A 24,060-nucleotide genomic window follows, 5' to 3' on the forward strand; every position below is an offset into this window, starting at 1 on the left:
GCAGCACTGTCTATGTTGATCTTCCTATTCCCCCAGTAGTTCGCTGCTTTTAATGAAGACAGATGAGATAGAGGAACCCCCACTGTATGTGTATCCACCTCCCGAAGTCAACGTGCCCATCTCGTAGGGTAATAGGATAGAGCTGTGAAAAAAGGCAGGTATTATTAGACAATATGAGCTTGTCTTGTCACCTCTGTTCCCCAGGTAGGCATGCTGCTCACGACGGGGAGGGGGAGGTACATGCTTATTACAATTCTACTGTGAGAGGGGACAAGGTCTCACAAGACATGCATTTATTATGCACGACATAATACAAAACGAGACCTCGCCAAAGACAAAGAATACAGGTAATGCAATTAGGTACTGAGGATTTAGATTAAAGATCTTTATTACTAAGACTTTTTCAAATTAAAACATATAAAGAAAGATTATGAAGTACGTCCATATTCCAAATCACACTGTACAATGATAATGAAAATATCTTATATTTCAAAGTTGTGGCTTCTCCCTAATTTATGAAAAATACACATTTACACTTGCATAGTTTGACTGTTAGGCCCCATGGAATTAATAAAAGAGGTCCGCTGAGCATTATCCTCAACAAATTTATCCCCTTAAATAAATAACACAAATAACAATCTTTGGTTTGCTTATGCAGGATACAATATTCCAGGATAAGTCAGAGATGAAGGCAGAGAGTAAAATAAACCATCCAGTCAACTCTTAGATTTAAAAGTTGACCAAAGAGTGAAAACTCTCATAGGGATAAGAACTCATTGCATTGCTCCGGCAAACTGGTTAAAACCTCATTGGTTTGTTTTGGCTCTCAGGTGTGTGTGTGACTGAAGATCACAATCACGCTGAGCTTAACTAGGAAGACCTGTGCATAAGCCATCTGGATCTAATCCTCTTGCCCCCCTTTTGATTATCACGTTGGCAACTCATTCGCAGACCAGGCAAGGCCAGTAAGCATCTGTAAATATGTATAAGAAATACTGATGTAGTTCAGATCAACAACAACTTAAAACAACTTCAGGGTCACTTCCGTATTTCAGTGTTTTTGCCTGTTTCAGCCCACAGACTACAAATCTGGTATACTTTCTGTTGTGAGCTTTTAGATAGATTAATACATTTTATATGCTTCTGGCTTTCATTGATTTAAGCATGGTATGAAAATGTCCCTGCATGGATTTGAACAATGTGTTGAGTCTTTTTTCTTTTCCTTGTTCTCCTAATTTGTTATCTTAACTTCTATAACAGTAATGCTGATGTCTCTAAAAGTTAATCTTTATACTATACTAAGAAAATCTAAGACTAATGGTTGTCTGACAGATGGGAACATAAATGCTTTAATCAATCTAAAAACCTGTGCCATGCTTCTATGAGAGCCTTAAACTAGCATTCTAAGCATTCATGAGTATACCATATTTTTATGGTCTCAATTGCCAAGTCTTCTTGAATACAGCATGATGTTCATTTAGTCAATTATGGTCCCATTTAGAGTCAAATGGAATAAAACAGGGAATGTTTAATGGCTTGGGTTCCTTTTTCCTTGACAGGTCTCTATGTTGGCTAGTCCAGTCTGGGAGTTGTCAGTTCTTTTTTTCTAAGAACTTTAACCCTTTCACAGTGTTTTTTCAGTTCATGAAAGTCAATTGTAACGTTTTTGGTCCCCTAAAAATGTCTTATTCATCATTGTACTTAGCTCCACCCTCTCATATCACATTGCAAAACACAAAGATTGCAACCGCCCAAAAAACAGGATGGCGACGGCCATAATGCCAAACCTCAAGGCTTCAAAACACCAGTCCACAAACCAATGGGTGACCTCCCGGTCACTGCGTCCCCTTTTATATACAGTCCACGGCTAAAACGAGAGTTACGGTAATTTAAAATTCTTAAAAAATAAAACCCAAAATTCATAGCTATCTACAGCATGAGCTCACTGGCAAAGTGCAACATTCACTCATGCTCAAGAGCATAAAGGCATCTTACCTGTTTACAATTTACCTTTTGTATAAACACTGTGTAAAACGTTCAGTGTGTGTGTGGGATGAGTGGGAAAATGGGAGTTGGCAACCAAATAAAGTGCTTCAAGTCATCCATTTGAGTGTTTGGGTAATCGTAAACAGTATCCTCAGTCTGTTGCTAAATTAATAAATCTTGGAGAGACTTGTCCTGAATCCGACTCAAATGTTCCGTCTCCTTTTCTTTTTTTTAACACTATGATGTTGATCCCGCTCTGCATCCCTCTCTGTTCCTACTGACATCATCAATTCTCTGTCTCCTTCTTGATCCAGTCTATCAGCTTGGTGACGCGCGAGTAGACACCAGGCTTGTTCCGACGAGCGCAGCCCTCACCCCAGCTCACAATACCCGCCTGGAACCACTTCCCACTCTCCTCGAAACACACCAGGGGGCCTCCGGAGTCTCCCTGGTGAGGATAGTAAGGGGAGAGCAGTTATTAGATTGGGTTTGGATGTGAGAGCATGATAATTATACAAGTGCAAAAACCTATCTGTATCAGCCCTTTGTCCTTTTATTCTATTCTGAAAGAACATGTTGCTCACTCTCACCTGGCATGCGTCAACTCCTCCAGCCAAGAATCCACTGCAGAGCATCCTGGAGGTAAGTTGGCCCTCCGTGACAATGTTACATACTGTGTCGTTGATGATTTTCACCATTGCCTTCTGCAGCAGCTGTGCCTTTGAACCTGCAAGAGCAGGACAAAGGGGCCACGTGACCTCTGTGTTCGTCACTAACATCAAAGGTGTTAATGGGCTGGATTAGTGTTAGCTAATGAAGGTTTAAGAGGCTTCCCAGGAGAGCCGACGTCTGTCTTGATATATGGATATGGAAGAATGCGTAATGGAATGGAGCAGATTAGAAAAAGATGAGAGAAAAGGGAGGGAGGGTTGAGCTGAAGAGAAGTATGTCAAGATGGGAAGATAAAGAAATGTGAGGGACATTAAAGGAGAGGAAGAATAAAGGATGAAATGAGAAAGAGATGAAGGGAAGAAAAAGGAAGCAGACAGGAGGGAAGATGAAGGACAGAGATGAATAGCTCATTGTGAGAAGGATGGGGGAGGAGTGGGATGTCTTAATTTTGCAAGTTGGATATGCTAATAGGAAAAACACAACTGTAGAGTGGGTCACCCATAATTGAGGAATAACAAAAGAAATGTTCATAATTAATATAAAAATCAGTTACAGCGAAAAAAAACAACAACTGACATCAGTTCAACCAAGATCACCAGTTCACGCATAATACCTCCTTCTCGGCGCGCGCCCCAGCCTGTGACCCAGCAGGACATGCCTGCAGGGAAGACGTGGGAGGAAGCGGGTAGGCAGATGGGTTGGATGGTGTTGGTGAACTTCAGAGGTTCGCTGAGCTCCAGCAGTGCAATGTCATAGTCAAAGGTCATCTGGTTGTAATTCGGGTGGCTGACGATCCTCTTCACTGGTTGGCGCTGTACACCCTCATGCTTGTACTGGTCCTGCAAGCCACTGTAAGTTTGCCAGTTGGATGCAACGAGGTTCCTGTGTTTGCATCATGGGGCAAAGGTTACTGTATACGCAAGAGCCAGGACAGGTGGATGTAACATCATGAACATGTGTGCAAACTAATACAAGTCAACACAGCAGCCCGTCAACCTATGCTAGTGTAAGGATTCAGTTTTTGTTGAGACAAAATGATAAGAATAGCTTTTAACATGAAGCAATTTCACAATCCTCTCCAACAGTCCCAACAAAAACATTATAAGGTAGAAAGGTAGTATTTTATTAGACTGCATTGAATTCAATTTTCATAATATTGTTGTTGCCCCCCCGTACACATATATGCAAAATTACATACTACTTATGATGATATATGATTTCAAAGAAAACCGTTCGGGATTCCATTAGGTAGTCTGGAAAATGCCAGCAAATTCAATTTTCTATTGCAAAAATCAATACCAACTGTGAATGGGTGAAAATTCACACATACTATTCCCAACAACAATAGAGGTGGCTCAGGTCGAACAGCATGGTTAGTGCTCCACCTACAGGGCACTGATGAATACAGCTCCATGCTTTCATGGATGAGATGTAAATTTAGCCCCCCACCCCCAAGGTCTTTTCTGAATTAACTGTATCATAAGGGGCTAATTTTCAGACTTTGCAATTTCTATATAAATGGTCCTCTCTTGTGCATAGTTCTTCTTTTTTCCAGCAGAATAAGTCTGAGAATACTGCATAATGAGATGTAGTAAAATGTTGAATAATGTGATGAATAATAAAATATAAAGGGCAACAATAATTACACCAAAATGTATGAAAGTTAATCTGCTACATACATACATACATACATACATACATACATACATACATACATACATACATACACACATACATACATACATACACATATAACCACAAACAGACAGACGGACAGATAAACAGATATTTAGATAGTACAATCCTACTTTACTAAAATGTGACTCACTCTGCGCTGTTGGTGACAAAGCAGTGGGAGGCCGTAAGGAGCCACCTCTCAGATATGATTGAGGCACCACAAACATGTCCATAGGTCTTGAAGTGAAGGCTGACCTGCCAGGGCCACTCCCCCATTTCAGCGTTCTGCCCTCCTACGATGCGGTTCAGCTTATAGGGCCTGGTGCCACAAGCTGACATTTAACAGAAAATATTATGAGTAAGGAGGGGCACTGGATGGTGAGTGCAAAATACTAGGTGAGACTGGCATGCTTGATCAGAGGGAAAAATCTGAAAATGAGATTAAATTGACTGGAAGCTATCATTAGACCGGCCTTGGCTGTGAATGCTACTATGACTTTTTGGAATCCTAATAAGGCACACTGGCATATTAGCTGATCAAAAAACACACAGACACACCCTGAGGCTTAAATGGTGGAAAAAACAAAAAACTTCAGAAATGACAGGAGCTGCTTTCAAAGATGAATTAAATAAATAAATCAGTCAAGGCCTGGGGCTCTTTTCTAACAGACAGCCCAACGCGCAGCTCAACTGAGCTCTTCTATAATCTATTTTGAATGACACTGAAAAGATAAGATCCACTTACAGCTGTTTTAAAATTGTAGAAATGCAACATTTTTTCAAGGAGCAAAACCTTTCTTACCACAGTCCACTTCATCGGAGTCATCAGAGCAGTCGTTAACACGGTCACATTCGGCGTTCACCTTGTTGACACATTCTGCGTTCTTACACTTGAAGCTGTAGTCAGAGCAGATGCCCGGAGCTACAAAGGGGTGGAGACAGGTCCCAAAATCAAAACACATAGCGTATTTCAATCAAAGCTTTAGAGCATTGCATAGTATTTAAATGGTTAAACTTAGCAATCAGCGAAGCTTCAAAGTGACGCCTGAATGCACAATGCATTGTGATTGAGGAGCAGATTGCATTGATTGGGGTTATTGATTGGGGTTGAAGTCTAATATCCCTCTTTTTCACAGAAGTGAAAATCAAAAGGAAATGCAAGGGAGCCCTCTGTCTCTGTGTGTGTGTGTGTGTGTGTGTGTGTGTGTGTGTGTGTGTGTGTGTGTGTGTGTGTGTGTGTGTGTGTGTGTGTGTGTGTGTGTGTGTGTGTGTGTGTGACCAAGTGAGTGACTGAAAGGAAAATTGATAAAGAGTGAAGTAAACAGTAGGAGGAAATGAGAAAGAGCGCTAAATGAACCTGAAAAATACCTTGAATTAAGAATGAAATCTTCAGTGCATCATCTTTGTAAAATTCTAAAACTTAACTAGCAAAGGTTAATTGCATAATGCTTTGTTTAACATATTTATAAATCACTTGTGGTTTTTTTGTTTTAATGCCTGACTGGCTGGGAAGAGAATGAATGCAGCCACTTACAAGTTTCACAAGAGGCCTCGTCGCTTCCATCTTCACAGTCCTTCTTACCGTCACACACAACATCTTGAGGCATACAAAGCCCGTTACCACAGAGCCACTCAGTCTCCCCACAACCTGTAGGCAAGGAAAAACAGTGATGAGGAAATCATAATAAAATAATGAGGAAATCTTGAACAATGAAAGGACAGGCCTATACGTTTCAGAAGGACATTAGCAGGGCAGCTACAGTGGACATTAGCATCTGTCTCCATTCTTCTTGTGTGCATAACAAGTGAATAAGCATCTGGAGAGATGCAGAGCAAATTAGGCAAAAGCTTCAAACAAACTCCATCCCAGATTAAATAATGACACCACACGGCCCAGGAGTCGGTGACCAGAGCATTACAGTTATGTGCCTTTCATGTTAGAACAATTAGCATAACATTAGACAGGGTTTGAGTGCCTTAGCAATACTTACTGCATTTTTTCTCATCGCTCCCATCTCCGCAGTCGTTGACGCGATCGCACAACCACAGTTTTGGTTTGCAAATGCCATTTTCACATGCAAACTGATCCTTTTCACACTCTGAGGTGATAGAAATGCCACGTATTAAACAGTGCAACTGAGGATGATGTACATGAGTGATTTAAAAAGAGCATATTTACCAATGCAAATCATTGGATATTATTAAAAACAAGAAGATCAAAAGATAACTAGAGAAAGGTAATAGTTGGAGCCTTAGTCAGATATTTTGAGAAGTAAGGTTTTTTTGCTGTTAAGCCAAGAGTATAATGAGAAGATCAATACCACCCTCATGTTTGTAGGATAATAAATATTATCTACATTATCTATTGGCTGCTGGCTACAGCGATATAGCTGAGTTTAGCGCATAGACTGAAAACAGCTAGCCTGGCTCAACACATTCTCACTAATTAACACATTATATTTGGTTTACCTACTTTGTACTAGAAGTGTATATGAAAACCAGTTGTCGTTTTACGTAAATGAACAGGCAGTTATGAGAGTGGTATGGATCTTCACATCATTCACCTCTCTCAAGATGGCAAATAGGAGTATTTGCCAAAAGGTGAAACTATTCCTTTAAGGGGCTGAGAGAAGTATATATTAAGTGGATTAGAAATGAGGTGGAGGAGGGGAGGCAGAAGAGGTGCAGTTGGGTCGAGGGGGAACTTACGGCACTTCCTCTCGTCGCTCATATCACCGCAGTCGTTCCAGCCATCACACTGCAGGTCTTTCTCGATGCAGATTCCAGAGGCGCAGGCAAACTTGTCCGGGCAAGCTGCTCAAAAGAGGAAGGGAGGAGAGAAAAAAAAAAAAAGAGGAGAGAAACACGATGATGAAAAATTGACCGAGAGGGAGTGACAGTGTATGTTCGCAACATCCATCATGTTGCCAATGCCTGTCCCTGTTGATCAGAGCAATTATAAATCCATTTCGGTCAAACTGGGAGACAACATAAAGAGCAGAGGGTATTGAAAGTGGAGTGCTCCTGACTGACAGTGGCGAATAAAATGGACCCAATAAACAAGCTCTCTGGTGATTAGTCGAGCTCCTGAGTTTCACTGCTGCAGTTTCTGAGCCTCCCTCACTAAACAGCTCATTTGACTGTCAGTCAGCTGCCGTCTCATAGTCTCTCAGACCACACAGTTACTCCCTCTGTTTTGCTCTTTTAATGGCAGGCTATAGGTGTCACAGTCAGGATGCAACATTTCACCCGACTCACCAAGTGTCGTGTAAACATGGGTGTGAGATGAGACTTTTAACTCACGGTTTGCGGGGTCGTAAGCACTGTAGATGGCACTGAAGCCTTTGTCAGTGTAGGACTCATCGGAGTGGAAGGTCACATCTAGGAAGTTGGTGGTGCTGGTCAGATCCAAAGAGGTCATTTCTCCGCAATACCTGCAGAAACAATGTTCAAATGAAAACTCTGGTTTATTATGTTTTTTTATGGTTTACATATATTTGTAGTTCTAGTGGTTATGATGACAATAGCTTACTTAAGTAATTGACGACGTTAGAGGAAAGGGCAATATCACTACAAAAATGTCCAATGGGGCAAGAAAACATGAGCAGTCAGACAAGTTGTAAACAAACCGATAGTTTAGTAAGAACATCTGAAAGATTTATTTGGAAGTAAAACTGCAAGTAAGAGCAACTTAAATTGCACTGTGTGAACACACAAATACTACAAGTACAGTTGGTGTGAAGGATGTTTGCAGCAGACGGTTTAGGAAAGCGATTGTCAGTTGAATAAGTTTAAGTCTTACTTGTTGCCCATAACCTCCACATAGTCTTTGTGACACACACGGATGTCAACCCCAGGCTCTTTCATGCGGAACATGGTGAACTTCAACCGCACCTCTTTCCCTGCAGGGACCTGCAGCACAGAGGAAGAACTGATTTGGTTCATAACAACCTTATTTACCATGCATGTCACTCCTCCACCTACACACCAATACATGCATCTGTATCCTATGTAAATGCAACACGACAAGTTCGAAACACATCCACACAGGCTGTGGGTGCACGCATGCACCAGGATACACACACACACTACATACACACCAGCATAAAAACCCAACACACAAAGCACTGCGGCTCAGCTAGGGCTGCGGCAGCAACAGCAGTCTGACAGATGAAGATAGAAGAGGTACTGAACAGCTTGGCTTCTACAGTGCTGCCTCAGCATTCCTCTCGTGGCAGGCTAAGGATGGGGAAGGAGGAGGAGGTGGGTGGAGGGGTTTCAGGTAGAGGAGGGGGCCTTGGAGAGGAGCAATGTTGCAAACCTTGATGGTCCACTTGCAGTCCACTGCAGGAGGATAGAAGCTGGGGTGAAGTGGGGAGGTTAAGACTCCTTGGGTTTCAGAGAGGATGCCACCACAGGTTTTAACTGAAAAAAACACATCATACATTCATATTCGAGCATGACCCATTATAATTCTTTAATGGGTTTTATTATAAACAAAACAAACCAAGGTAAACTAACGTAGATAAAATAAAGAAAGCAGCTGACAAATGATGGTTAGTGCCATGAATGTCTTAATTACCTTTTGACCTGGGGATGGCTTTATACTTGGCCTCGAAGCCAGGCCTCTGGACATCAGTATCAGTAATCAAATTAATCAGCATGATGTTGCCGGATGACACCACCTCCAGAGGGTTGGAGGGGGGCCTCTGACCACACTTCCTATGGGAGAACGATGCGTAGTCAAGCAAGTTGGAACACAAATCAGGTACAATCACAGACGCAAAAAGAGGTGTTTGCAACAAACTGAAGTAAACATAACCATAAAAGCATGAGCTGAAAGGAGTTTTGCCCTTCCTGAGGGAACTCAAATACAGCTGAAATTCTTTTTAGTCAGAAGCAGTAAAACATCAATTCAGCAAACAAGTTTAAATGCTAAAAGAAAAGAAAATTTGAAAATAAATCAATATATAAGCAGAGAGGGGTATAGAAAGACATAAATAAGGAGAGATGTGCCAGCACTAGATATAAATTGCTTAGGCTGACTTTCAAAGTCAAACATTAGTTACATTAGCAGAAAGTTTCAGCACTGCTGGCGGCAGAGCAATGGAGGTGTAAATGATGCTGCAAGAGCAGTAATACATCTACCTCTTGTAGAATAATGTCATTATAGAGTATTACATTATGGCTCTCATAAACCTCATGTCACCTTGGATAAAGCTGATCGCTCAATAGCTTTATAAAAAATGTATGCATCGCTTGGTAACGCATATTTGTTTGGCAATGGTTTCTGAGTTTGAAATTGCCTGCAGCTACAACTGGTCTTGCATTCAGGAGACTGTAGTTTCAGAATCATAGCCCTCCCCCATAGACAAAGTGCAATTACACACAGTGGTGTAGCCGGATTCAGGTTGGCACCCTTCACAGATTTGAAGGCAGAGGTCTTTTTGAGCCAACTCAATCTCACCGAGGTCTCAAAAGTTAACAATAAAATGAGACATACAGCGTAAAGGCTTCAGGGCAAAAAAAAAATAGCTGTAATCACAAATCCAGTGAAAGGAATGAAGTGGAACATGTTTTTCACCCACATCAAAAGAGCTTTTACTCCTAAATCCCTCTGCAACATTTCAGTCAAGTGATTCCTAGTGGTTGTCCTTTGGGAATCATGCAGAACTATATCTCCCCTCTCTCTGATCGTCAAAGCTAAATAAATGAGACAAATGTTGGTTGAGCCCTATCAAACAAACCCCGCAACCAAGGTTTAAGGCAAAATGAGGATATGTCATTATTTGATGTACTGTGGGAACAAAAATGAATCAATTTACTGGTCTCAAAGGAGATGCATTAGTGCAAGTAATACTGCACGGCATACTGCAGGTAAACAGTATGATGGTAAGATTCTACTTTATAAGCACCAGTGTGTCTTGTGCAGTGGTGTATAGTAACGAAGTAGAAATACTTCGTTACTGTACTTAAGTCGTTTTTTTGGATATCTGTACTTTACTTTACTATTTATATTTCTGTTGACTTTCACTTTTACTTCACTACATTTTGCAAAGAGAACTGATACTTTGACTCCGATACATTTCCCCTGAAACCTTCGTTATTCGCTACAAAATCAAATCTATCTTTAGAAAGAAAATGAATCATGAGACCAACGTCGGGGACTGTGGTGGAACACAGACTGCAAGCAAGCAGGTTAGTGAATCAGTGGTCCTAGCTAGTTAAATCACTGGTTAATCACGTTAATGCGCAATTGCAAACAAGTGCTCTCAAAGCCGGTTTGTTGATGCCCAGTGATGCCCAGTGATGCCAGCTAGCGAGCGACCACATGAGCAGAGTTCCACTCTGCGATGACTGGTTTCATGATGGAAGCAGAAACGGAAGCACCTGCTACTCCTAACAAACCACGGTGGAGACGAAGACCAACACCTGTGGCCATATCTGCGAGAAATGTTTTCTTATGTTGGAGTGAAAGACTCTTCGTACCGGATGAAGAGCCTCTTATGCCCAAACTCCCCATCCAACCTCAGGAAACACATTGAGGTAAATTAAGATTAATCCCATGAGCCGCAACGTTAATGTTTAGTTATCATAATTAGCATAAACCTGTTCAGATATCTAGCAGTGTTTCCCACAGGATTGGAGTATATCTGTGGGGGGGAGACAGGTGTCTGATCTTCTAGTTTAACTACACATGGTGTATGTTAGGCTGCTGTCTCTGTTTGTACCTCCTTGTCCTTGGTCATGGTGGCCACAGCACTTAAAATAATAAACTTCATAATTCTCAAAATTCTAACCCTTTGCTTTTTTATTAACAGCATTTACTTGTACTTTTACTTTCAATACTTGAGTACATTTAATATCAGAAAATTACTTTTGATACTTAAGTACAGTAAATATTAGATACTTTAAGACTTTTACTCAAGTAGTATTCTAATAGGTGACTTTCACTTTTACTGGAGTCATTTTCCAGTAAGGTATCTTTACTTTTACTCAAGTATGGCTTTTGGGTACTTTATACACCACTGGTCTTGTGCCATGACCAACATGTTTCCCAAACTGGGTTGACATTCACAGCCCTTTGACTTACTCTGTGATGGCCTGAGAATCATCTGGACTCAAAGAGTCATAGATGGAGACAAAATCGTTAGAGCAGTCATCCTCGACGTGGAAAAAAGGGAAAGTGACAAATACGACGTTGCCCTCTGAAGCTCGGATCTGCCACTGACACCGAGACTTGGAGGGGTAGCCGCTGGGGTACCCTGGTGACGAAAATCCTTTTGCCATTTCTTCGGCCTCCAGACGGAAGAAACACTCCCCTTGGAAAAGCAACATTGGTTATATCATTGAGTGGGCATAGATATGAGTTACTTGGCAAAAGCAGTTTACAGCACGCAAACTAAAATCTGATCATCATGTTCTATGTCTTCTTCTATACATATTTACCATTTTCTTAAGAAATATTAACTGTAAAGGTTGTATCTTTTCTGATTTCCATTGCATCAAATTTGAAATATGCATGGCAATGACTTTGCATTATCACTATTTCAAATCACATGTTCTTCCATCCTTTATGTTAGAGATCACAGATTCATGTAAGGATAGTACAGCTACTATGGTAATGTAATGTAGTTTAATCATCCCACGGTAATAAATCTGCAGACAGTGTCAAAGAAAAGGGTTGGCATAGTGACTGACTCCCTCCGGCCTGATACCGGGTTCTCAATCTCTGACTAGAGCTGCACATGTACAGTACAGGCCAGCCATTTGTTACAGACTGGCAGGAGGTTGAGCATCTAGCCAGCTGGAAAATTACAACTACTGGTGATTGAAATGGGACACACTGTACTCACTGGCTCTGGGGTTCCTGGCCATGCGGGGATCTGTGACTGGAGACAATGAGAGAGGGTGAGGGAGAGAGAGTGGCAGACAAACAGGAGGAAAGGTAAGAAGGGGTCGCTAATGTTAGGAGGCGGATAGGATTTGATGCATGAGCCTCAAATATTTGGGTTGCACATTTTCTGTTCAGTTTCCCTGCGGTTAAGAGAACTGGTGATGGTGTGTAGCTCTTTCTGCTCCATCTCACCTTGCCCTACAGCAGCAACCCATACATCTCTGTCTAAGTATCTGGGACAGCAACATCAAATCATAACCACAGAAATCATTTTAAAAAGGGACCAAAACCACTGAGTCACAGGGCCGGCGCTTGGCTGGTGGCCAGGATGTGGACAAATGCAATGTGAATGCTGAGAGGACAGAAGGAAGAAAAATGGCTGTCTCAAGCCAGGCCAGAGCCCAGCTAATATCATTAGAGGATCCAAACAGCATCAAATGTGCAATCTCAGATGCAGCACAAGCAGAGAGGTCTGGCTTATCTGTTATCATCCTATCAGCACAACTCAGAGCAACCTCCTTTAATACAAATAGAAAGCATACAGAATACCAATGCTGATGGGAGATGACAACGACCTTATTTAGATCTCTTTTCACAGAGATTAAATTTTGCAGTAAATGAGTCAGCAGAAATCTCCTTGTAGTCCCCATCTTTTGGCTCCTTGGTGTGAACCCCAAGCACCCCCCCCGGTGGTACCTACATGAGGTTGTGACTTCACTGATCTTTATATCGCTGGGGCTCCCCATGCTGCGCTGCTCCTTCAAACCATCCTCCAGTGCCTTCAACACCCGCTCTTCTGAGAACTCAGGCTCGACCTCCAGGTCTACGACTGGAATGTCAAACTTGGACCAATAGTAGGCTATTACACCCTCACTGGTGCAAGCAGGGATAAGAGAGAAATGCATTATTGCGTGAAGCAAGCGCATAAAGACACCGTTCAGTAACAAGACTCAACATTAAAGGAGAAGCAAAGATTAGTGGAACATGGGTGATTTTGATTACTGTATATTAAAATAATGCCAAATTGTCCTGATTTAACTGCTTCTACAGATGAATTTCCCAATCCACAAGAGTGCACTGCTACACACATGACAGGGTATGGACACAAGTCAGCAGACCTAATATAACCTTGATTTTGGTTATTTTAATTAATGCAAGACTTGAAACATTGAACCCACAGAGGTCCATTCAAGATGTAATGTGACATTTCATTATTTACATTAAGTTTTCACAATCTGTTTAAGCACAATTAAAGAACTAGAAATCAAGATCTCACATTACCTGAATGCAGTGATCACAGACTTAGTGTGGTATTTTTCGAGGAGTGGATCGTTCTTGTAGTTTTCCTTAAGCTGTGAAGAGAAGATGCATTTTTAACTGAAAAGAACATGTTCAAGATTTCCGCTTGTCTGCATAAAGAAAAAATTACAAATTAGCATGTTAACATAAAAAATGCTTGTTTAAGAAAGGAGATGCACTTATGACTTCTGGTGACTAGTAGTTCTCTTGAATACCTATGTTGAATACACTTCCTGTAAGTCGCTTTGGATAAAAGCGTCTGCTAAATGACTGTAATGTAATGTATCAGACAAGGCTGCAGTCATACCTTGTGGTCTTAAATGCGGGTCTTCCATATATTATGCATATACGCCCATATCTAAGCTTCAAGTATTTTGTTGTTAAAAGGGAATATCAAAAAAGGGAAAATGACCAGGTGCAAAGGATGAGCAGGTTTAATTTGTATAGTTGGTGATAAAAGCAGAACATGTCCAGGAGCGAGAGGAAAGGGGTTGTTCACAGGACAAAGAGGTCCGTTATCATAAAATTAAATATCAAGTTTCAAAATGGCCATTTACAAAACCTAAGTCAGCAACATCAGATATGAACCCAACAATGCCATTTTACTAAAACCATTTAAGAGACGCAGGGAGGTGAAATACTGTTTTTTTCAGACTCTACAGACAGGTGATGCTAGCATTGTTTACTTGAAGCCATACTCCCCAGGTTGTAACTGTCGCGTAAACAGTAACCTAGATCTGAAACCACTCCTCAAAAGCTGTCCTTTTTGTTGTATGCAAGTACAAAACTGGTTCATCATAAAGCTTTCCCCCCAATCATCTAGTCATCTAATATTCCAGCTCCACTCTAATCCTCACCAAAAACCCTCATTTCTATAGCTTTTCACTGAGAACACAGAAATAATGTGCGCTTGATGGGATTTTAGCAATTTTATTTTTTTTACTATCAACATGCTTCTAAGTGGTGCTACAAATATCTCTGCCTCCAATAATAGGAAACGCGTTTTAGGGATTTACTAAGAGGATGTACTGCGTTTTATTTCACCCACACAACTGTGCCTTCAGCAGTTTCTGTGCATTGAGAGTGGCATCTTTAAAAAGCATTTCCATGATGCCAAACAACTAATCCTTAGTGAGAGAACGGAACAAAGTGCAACACTTTGCTAAAATAGTTAACAATGAAACAATCGAGATGATAGAAAGGGAACAAAAATAGGAAGGTCATCTTCTTTGGGTGTCAAACTCACAACTGCCTCCAGCTTGTCCGCCAAATCCTCGAATTCCTTGCCATTGGTGTTCTCCAGCTTCACGTTATACGGTACATTAACCAGCTTCATATGCCCACTGAAGACCTGCGCTGATGGTCCAAGCTGCTTACTAAGAGTGGCTTCTGAATCAGCATCTTTAACTTGGATGGGAGAAGCAGAGGAGAGTTAAGTGTTTGGTCAACAAAATGCTATGAGATAGCTGCCTCTGATGAAAGAGGAGACACCATTTAAAGTTGTATAGTGTGATCTGACATAGAGCAGACAGTTTGGCTCTCAGAGCAATTAAAACAGCCAGATGAATCAAGAGGCTGTTTATCAAGACTTCAGAGGCCGTTTTATCAGAACCTGTATGTGTAAATGACAGGGAAGCTGTGCAACAGACTCTGACATTTTTTCTTGCATTATTAAAAGGAGAAAGTTGGAGCAGTCAAATAACACACTAATGGGAAATTACAAAGTCCAAACAAGTCACTCTTACGCTCTTATATCAAAGAGCTGTGCCTTCAGAGCAAGAGGGAATTATCCACTTTGGAGTTTCTGATGCTGTGCCTGTTTTGGCAGTAACTGATGTTAGAAATGTAAATATTCACAGTTTCTTATTTAATTCTATTAAGAATAAACTTGATTTATGAACAAAATTGTCAAGAAAATGTCCAACATCCCAACACATAGAAAAAGCCTTGTTCTATATATTAAGACTTTACTTGGATGATATAGAAAAGGAAAGCTTTCAACTATACTCACAGACAAACAACCAAACGAGGAACGCTGCAACGGCCGCAACGATGAGAAGCGCCAAAAGGACCCCGATCACAATGCCCAACTTCCGCTTTGATGACACTTTTTCTTTGCTGGTTAAGAAGTCAATCCGCTCGTGATGGCCATTATGCCTCCGCTGCAGAAAAAGAGCAAAACAGAGTCAACAAACATACAGAAATTATGCCATGTTCTGGATGTAGATAGCATTTACATTGATTCCACGGTGAACAAATGGGAGAAGGGTTTTTCCTGCAGTGTAACAGTATTACAGTAACACTACTCCTGCTTTCACTCATACCTTAAAATATATACCCAAATATTCAACAAGGATTGGGTCATCAACAACACTTTCTGACTGAACAAATCACATTTTCTCCTCATGAATAAAATAAACAACGCAGAATCATTAGCTGGGAACCTAAAAATGTTGACCTTTTTTCTTAAAAACTTACTCAAACGGATTAATTGACTATCAAAATATTTACCAATTAATTTAATTGTTGACAACTGATTGATTATATATTAATGCTGCAGCCACACATACATTAATTTACCTTAAATGGAAGGATATTGATATCAGCCATATGCCAGCCATTGTCAGATGGGATTTATTTTGTTACTAAAGTTAGAGAAGCAACAACGTAAACATGAATGTATTTATATTGTTGTGCCTCTAAATGTTTTTTGATAAAAGCATCACTCTCCTAGATTTGGACTGATCAAATTTGAGTAGGGAAATATCTTTGACCAGAGAAAAACAGAGAAATCAATCACAAAGAAGTGTAATCGAGGTTGGCAGAGATTGTCCTTAAGGGACAGATAATTTGCAAAATGGTGTAAAAAATAAACATGAATAGCCTTACTTTTCAATATTCAAACTGTTGAACTTTGACACAGCATTGGAAAAAAACTGGACGTGAAACGCCTTAACTGCTTTCTAAGAGTGACAAGTCCAAACAAACCGCTTGTACAAAATAAAAAACTGGCAAAACCTGTTCAGCAAATGTGACAAAGCTCCCACAATCATACCTTCAAATACACAAAAGTATGTTAAGAAATCGCATGACAACGACTTTGTGGAGATTATGAGCTTCCTGCTTTAGGCTGTACGAGTATGTGTGTCTGTCGATACTGTGTGTGTGTGTGTGTGTGTGTGTGTGTGTGTGTGTGTGTGTGTGTGTGTGTGTGTGTGTGTGTGTGTGTGTGTGTGTGTGTGTGTGTGTGTGTGTGTGTGTGTTGTTGAGCTATCTCAAGTGGGCGGACTGAGAGAAAGGTTTCAGGCCGTTTAGTAATCAACACACAATGAATTCAGTGCCTGTAGCCCATGAGTGAAGAAGCCCGAGTGCCATTAGGGATGGAGAATCACTTTGGTATTAAATCAATTTGTCAGATGTGCTGCCCCTTAAGATGGGGTCTCAATTACATGAGTCTAGATGATAACTCACGGCAATTAAGGCCTATTCTTACCCGGCTCGGGCTTCCACACATGCTTTCTAATTGGAATCTCTAACAGCAATCATGGACCAGAGTGAGGGGAATCATTAGAGAAGGGGTCAGCAAGTGCTCCAGGGTCTCTCTCTATCAGTCACCCTGATCACAGTCTAATAAAACCATTACATGCTCTTCATCATATCCCATTCTTCACTCCTAGAAAGAGATACTACTATCCCTTTTTAACTATGTGTAGCATTTGTTATTAAATACTAGCTCAGTGACCTAAACAGGAAGTAGTGCTGCCTGTCTCTCAACATTGTCTTATGAGGAAAAGCAACAACATGCTGATGCAAACTAAAACAAAATGTTAATGTTAGAAGAAAAAAAAAAGGAAATGAAAATGTCTGGTAAATATACCACAGTCAGTTGCTTCAGAGCATTTCTAACCAGTTTGACAAGTGGGAAACAAGTTAACACCGCTTCGAGGTGTGGTTTAAGAAAAAAACAAAAAAAGAAACTCAGGCACAGTAACAGATGTCATTTTAGGTTCTTATTGACGTGATTCAAACCAATCCAGATCTCTTGCCCACGTATAAGTCAGAGATTGTATATATTGTATTGTACTCCAGCTACTTATTATTTCTGTTTACTGGAGTGTATACATCTTGATTTTTTTTAATTATCATATTAATCTGATGACTGCATTTACTTGTACATGCACAACATAAAATAAAATACAAAGAGTATAGGAATTGTCAGAGCGAGTGCCACATGAACCATTTTCAACAAGGATATAGCATCAATAATAGGCTTTTTTTCAGTTTGTCCTCTTGATACTAAAGTACATATGACTCTGCTGGTAAGTAAAATTCTAAAACCAAGACCATTACGGTCTTGGTTTTACATTGACAAGGGGAAAAGATCGGATCAAGTCTGTCATGAAGTTGACCTTAAGTTTCAATGCTCAATAAATCAAACATCAATATGTAATTCTACAGAGCACAGGGCTGCAAAAACCTCAAAGCCTGGAGCCCATATGACACACATTAGTCATGTTTTTGTTTTTTGTTTCACATTAAATAGCGAGAGAAACTGGGAATAATAAAGATGAAACAAGAGTAGAATGAAGACATACAATTTAAATCCAAGTTATTAAAATGTTGTATTTAGGCCAACACATAAACAGTTATTTTGAATAATATGTACTTCAGTCGCGCAATATTTGACATCATGAAGTATTGGGTTAGTGTCCTTGAAAGTGAAGTAAGTACAATAAATAACAGTCTTAGAATACATATACTAGCATAAGTAGCATAGCCAACACTACGGTGAAAGAAATACAGTGTGAAACTGGTTTGTAAGTCAGTTTGGCATCTGTATGTGTTAACATAACTTTTTTTTTTTACCTTTGACCAATTATCTCTAAAACTGTCCTACTGTGTTCACATCAGGTGGCTATAAACTCCCAAGAGCCTCCTCCCATGCACACAGACGTGTGCCTGGCAGCCTCTAATTCCACATTTCTACAATCTCCTTTTTTTAACTATGGTTACAGTGATCTAACGGGCCATGTTGACATGTCACGGTTGTAGTAAAAGTGTCAGTGATAATAATAAAATGAATGATTGATGAACGATGAATTCCATATAGCTGCTTCAGTCCTGGTGTTGTGCATGTTGGCTCACTGTCACAACTTACCAGGACACATGAACATAACAGAGTTATCATTAATGCTTGTTTTAACACCTGTGCTCTTCTCACTGTGACAAATCAAATGTCTGGTGTAACAAAAAAGGCCCATCAGTCAATCAAGTCCTGTCTCAGATGAGTCTTACAACCCTTGTGTTAACTGGGTGTGACCAGCATGTTAGCAACCATTTCTTTATAAGCCCTCGTGTCTGTTCAGACAGTTGCAGCCTGATATTCTTTCTCCGATTAGTTGACTATCTCACAGAAGCCCTAGGAGGGAAGTGAGAAAATAGCAATTGATCCATTTTCTAAGTCTTTTCTCTCCTTTGTTTATGACTTAAGAACAAGTGAAAAAAAAAAGCTTTTGCCAGGATAACTTTTCTTTCTTTCATCCTTAAAACAGGAAGGAAAAACGTTTTGGCAGGTTTTTTCTTATTTTTTCTGGCCAGGGACATTTTAAACACCTAAAAGAAAGGTTCGCCTATGTTCATAAACGGAAACAGATTTTTTAGGCAATACGTTTTGCTGCCACCATCTATAACTTGCTTTGTTCCAATGCCAGAGTGCTTTTCCAAACTGGGGGTGTGCCGACCGACAATTACTGTAGGTAATACATTGACTATGGATAAGTACCTCATAATACCCCACTTCCAAACACCTAAACTATTCCTTTAAGTCATAAACACGGTAGAAAATAATTTAAATCAGACTAAAAAAAATGGATCACCAGAATTTTTTTTCCACACTCGTCTTCCGTCAGTATCTATTTTTTTTCAGAGTTTAAAACAATATTTTTGCACGTCACTGATACTGTAAAATAATTCAAGGCAAAGGTACAGTAGCAACTATAACTAACTAACTAATATTGTGTCTCATCTTGTTTTTCATTTAACTTAGTTCCACTATGCATTTGTGGTACCACCGTGTATTTATTGCTGCTTAAATGGTTTTCCAACATACTTTGAACATTTTCTGGGGGCTACTGAGGAGCAACACAATGTAGTGACAGTTTCACAGAGACACACAGCAAAACCACAGGCCAAACAGCCAGCCCCAGGGTTAAGCTCAACAGAGAACTCCACCCATTTAGCGTTGCATTCCAACAAAACTGTCAGACTCAAAAAGGACGATTGAAAACAAACATTAAAACTGATTCAGCACAACCGGAAAAATCATCTCATGTATCCCACACATTCTTTGTCCTTGTCACAACCTGGCACCTACATTACCCACAATGCAACTCGACCACCGACTACCACCTAATGTAGCCTCCAGTCGCTAGCCTCAAGCAGAGATGAGGAGCGGGCTATAGATGTCTGATAACCTCACCTATTTCTTACCCCACACCTCCAGATTTTTCACTTTCAAACTTAGTAGTCTTGAGCCCAAACCGCGTCGCCCGCAGTGACATCACTTAAGGCAATTTATCAGATTTTGCAGAGCTCCCTCTGGAGCCACAAAAGGCTTTACACAACTTATTTTACATATGCAGAAATATCCCCCAAGACCTGTAAACAGACTTTGATGTGTTTATTCAGTGGAGTCCCCCTTTAAAAAGCTCTCGTATGCCTTCTAAGCACCTACCAGCACTGATCTGTCTTATCCAGACAAACCAGCCTGAAGCAACCAAAAGGGACCATCAAATAGCTACAACAGCCAATCAATGCAATTTAGGCTTTACTGGCCTCCTATTTACTTTAAGTGAACAAACACCCACACATTCCTCTCACTTGACAGTAGCTCTAAGCAGACTGTTAGCAGTAAGCCGCTTGTAGTGCAGAACCAGTGAGGTGGATGTGTGTGCAGAGGAAGAGGTGCTACAGCCTTGTGGCATACTACCACCTTACTGCTTAAAAGTGGAGCTAAGCGGAAGAATGGGAGCAAAGCAACAACATCCCATGATGTTCTTCCTTACAGAACTGAGGAAGACTGAATGAGGAGCAATGTTTCTGCCCTTATATGGAAGCAGCCTGCTTCAGTTTGTGCACACAGACATTATTTTACACAAGTTTGCAGACAGGGGCCAGGGCTGTAAAGCCCGGACAAAGTGCAAACAAAGCCTGTGTGAATCTGAATATAACTGAACATAATCAAATATTTATGAAACTTTGCAGTTTTGTCAACTGTTCATACGAAGTTTTCCCCCAGTGGAGTCAATAATAACATCGCTGTCACGTTAACATTGCATTCACTTCGCCTTTGTTGCTCAGTCAACATAGCTGCCCTTAAAGTGCTGCCTGAAATGCAAGAGGAAAGCAGTATGGCCTTGCCTGAAGAATGATTGACTGACAACTCCACTAAGTCTCCACATAAACAGAGAACAGACTGACTACAATAATCACAGTATTCCCTTTATATCCAGTATCTAAGACCAAACTTTATGGTCTGTGAGTAATCGAATATTAACAAAGGAAGTAATGTTCATTTCCCAACAGTTTTACTCATTCATCTTGTGTCATTTAAAACCAGCATCTCTTCCTGCTTTCAAAATCCCATGTGGCATGACAACCTTGGTACCTAAAGTATAAGTATTTCTTTCAAATTTAAAACCAAGACCGTAATGGTCTTGGTTTTAGAATTTTACTTACCAGCAGAGTCATATGTACTTTAGTATCAAGAGGACAAACTGAAAAAAAGCCTATTATTGATGCTATATCCTTGTTGAAAATGGTCACCTACATTTTGTCACCTACAACAACTTTTCATACATAAGACAATAGTTTTACTGCAGCTCAATATTTCTCTGAGAATCCCACACACCTTTCCCTGAACTACCTATATAATGTTGAAAACAAAAGAAAACACAGCCCTTGTATACTTAATTTATTTGTTGTGCCGTGTCCCCAAAGCAGAATGGAGGGTCAGGTAAGGACATGCTTGGCAGTTCTCTTACTGAATACCTTACTGTGTGCGAACTCGGTCATCTCTGAGCTGGGAGAAGCTTTTGATAAATATGGATATTTTTTTACAACAAGCTACTGTTTTTTGAAGTTATTGTTCATGTCACACTAACTTAAGAAAGAAAACAGTTTATTTTGCCTGAATCCTGTTAGTCTTTACCAATGTTTTCAGCAGTACCCATACTGATACACTGCGGTGTGTATTTCCTCAGGGGTTAGGACTGTTTCATGAAGCTGTCAAATGAAGGTGGAAGAGAGCTGGGGAATTTCAGCAGCACTGACCAAAGCCATGTAACCATTAATGGGTCCCTGCAGAGTGAAGTTCACCTTTGCCTGTCAGACACTATTTTCTGCCCACATCCTCTACTGACAATTCATTCGTCCCAAACAAGACTGGATTATGTAGTTACAAGACCTGTACGGATATTTACATAATGTATGCATGTTCCAGGAGAATTTAACCTATAGGTTAGACAAAATAAGCTTCTGGCAGTTTTCACATCAAAATTATCATTTCAAAAAGCCTGTTTAAATATTACACAACATAAGCCATTTTTCTGTTCTCTTCCAAATCTATTCAGATTTAAGATAACAGTTTGGTTGATCTAAAATAACTGTGGCAACTTGTTTATGTCCTTTATTGCCCATAAACAAAAACATTAAACTCAGTAGCTTGTTTTTCCATCAATAATAATTCAATGCAATGACTGACAAAAATCAATAATACAAATATCAACAATTACTAGTGTCACTGTATGTCTGAGGTTTAGGCTACTATCCCTCTTTCCGCACGACGGAACAGAGTTCAACTCTTCTTTGTATAATATTTTACCAGATCCAAACCACAGGCGATGAGATGATGAGTGGCAGGTTGCAAAACTAGGTCACACAGCTTTAAGATTTCTTCTCTAAAAATGAAACATCAATGTGTAATCAGCAAATTGCATATAACTCTGATGATGCCTTTTCTCCTATTTAATCTCCCTTCACATATCTGCCTTTGTGACTGAAAGTAATTACTATGTTTTACATGATATGACATGTTAAAGAAGAATAACTTGGAAATGAAATGTGGGAAAAAAAGATTCTGCAGAAGAGATCATTTAATTTCCTTAATTTCCAATTATCACTTACTATTAATTTTAGTGTATGATATTATTAGCTGAAATGTCCTTTCTTATGGTAATGTAATGTAAATGTTCACTTCCCACATTATGCTACCATCACATTCCAAACGTTCCAGTCTGTCTTTGTTTGACAGAAGAAGCCATTTTTTAACACTAGGCAAGTCGTCCTGGCTTAATTATTCATTCAAACATCCATAATACAGGAGAAACTCCATTCTAGTAGAGTGTTGATCCTGGGATGGCCCAGAAAACACCTTGATGATCGAATGCAGAAATGTTTTCATAAGCCACAGTATCTGGGTTTGAAACGTCTGGTACTGATGGCCTAGTCTGACACACAGGCCCAAGCAAACACACTCTGGGTATGAAGTTTATTTGTGGGAGAAAAAAACAATGCACATTGTCATTGATACGAGAATAATGTTCAACTTGACCAAACTTACGTCATATTCATATCTGGCAGAAGTCATCGCTCCAGGTGAAGTCCAACGGGATCCGGTTCAAAGTTATAATGCCAAATCCTGAAGTGCTTTGATTCTATATATCTGCACGTCGTTGAATTTAAATCGAGATGTCACAGGGTCTCTTCCTGTATGGTGACGAGCTGAGAATGCTGACACACCTGAAACCAACCTCTTCCTCACACACCTGATACAAGCCACGCCCCAAAGACCTGCTGCTGCTGCATGGTAGGTCAATGAGCAACACCACACAACTATTCTGAAATAACCTGTAAGACCGAATAATTACCCATAAGTCTTCACTGACATATAATAATAATGGTGCAGAGGGACTGATTTCAATCAGACACTTTCTGATCCGTTTGGGGACGTTTCTTTAGTCGTTCTTTATTCTAGTAACGTGTTCCCCCTGCTGACCATTTGTGGATGTTGCTGCCAAAAACCCAGCAAGAAAAACAAACAAACACATATTAGAGTTTTACAGTATTAAGTCAAAGTAAATGGGGGAACAAAATTGGGAGAAATCCTCACAAAATGTATTAGCATTTGTAACAATAGAGTGATTCTTTACAGTTTTGGAGTATTTCAGATTAATTGATCTATCACATTACATTACATTACATTACATTACAGTCATTTAGCAGACGCTTTTATCCAAAGCTACTTACAGGAAGTGTATTCAACATAGGTATTCAAGAGAACTACTAGTCACCAGAAGTCATAAGTGCATCTCCTTTCTTAAACAAGCATCTTAAAGCATAAACCAGAGCAAAAGTATAGTGCAGAGGCAGATTACTACGAAAACAATAATTGCAACAGACTAATACGAATATAATAAGTGCTACAAACTACTACGAATAGGATAAGTGCAGTAAACAAATACAAATTCAAT

At 40.1% G+C, this 24,060-nt stretch overlaps 1 protein-coding gene across 1 annotated transcript; it reads right to left on the minus strand.

Annotated features, from left to right (window-relative positions):
- Positions 1-444: 444 nt before the first annotated feature.
- st14 (ST14 transmembrane serine protease matriptase) lies at positions 445-23,317 on the minus strand. The gene is made up of 19 exons (XM_054622366.1): positions 23,151-23,317; positions 15,543-15,693; positions 14,778-14,938; positions 13,514-13,584; positions 12,933-13,105; positions 12,192-12,227; positions 11,429-11,657; positions 8,918-9,057; positions 8,657-8,760; positions 8,138-8,247; positions 7,639-7,769; positions 7,045-7,149; positions 6,327-6,434; positions 5,870-5,983; positions 5,138-5,257; positions 4,487-4,667; positions 3,272-3,540; positions 2,577-2,713; positions 445-2,434 (listed from the first exon to the last, which is right to left on the minus strand). The coding sequence occupies exons 1-19, from the start codon at positions 23,175-23,177 to the stop codon at positions 2,273-2,275; spliced, it is 2,529 nt and encodes an 842-aa protein (XP_054478341.1). The 5' UTR covers positions 23,178-23,317; the 3' UTR covers positions 445-2,272.
- Between the last annotated feature and the right edge of the window lie 743 nt (positions 23,318-24,060).

The sequence above is a fragment of the Anoplopoma fimbria genome, chromosome 20 (assembly GCF_027596085.1).
Source record: "Anoplopoma fimbria isolate UVic2021 breed Golden Eagle Sablefish chromosome 20, Afim_UVic_2022, whole genome shotgun sequence".
NCBI classification, from domain to species: Eukaryota; Metazoa; Chordata; class Actinopteri; order Perciformes; family Anoplopomatidae; genus Anoplopoma; species Anoplopoma fimbria.

What these genes read in the sequence shown, in the direction of transcription:
- st14 (XM_054622366.1), bottom strand. Translation starts at nt 23,177, where the DNA reads ATGACTTCTGCCAGATATGAATATGAC. An exon ending in GATTCTCAGGCCATCACAGA is followed by an intron (nt 9,058 to 11,428) that starts GTAAGTCAAAGG and finishes GTTCTCCCATAG; the next exon opens with GAAGTGTGGTCAGAGGCCCC. An exon ending in GTGGAGGTTATGGGCAACAA is followed by an intron (nt 7,770 to 8,137) that starts GTAAGACTTAAA and finishes TTGTTTCTGCAG; the next exon opens with GTATTGCGGAGAAATGACCT.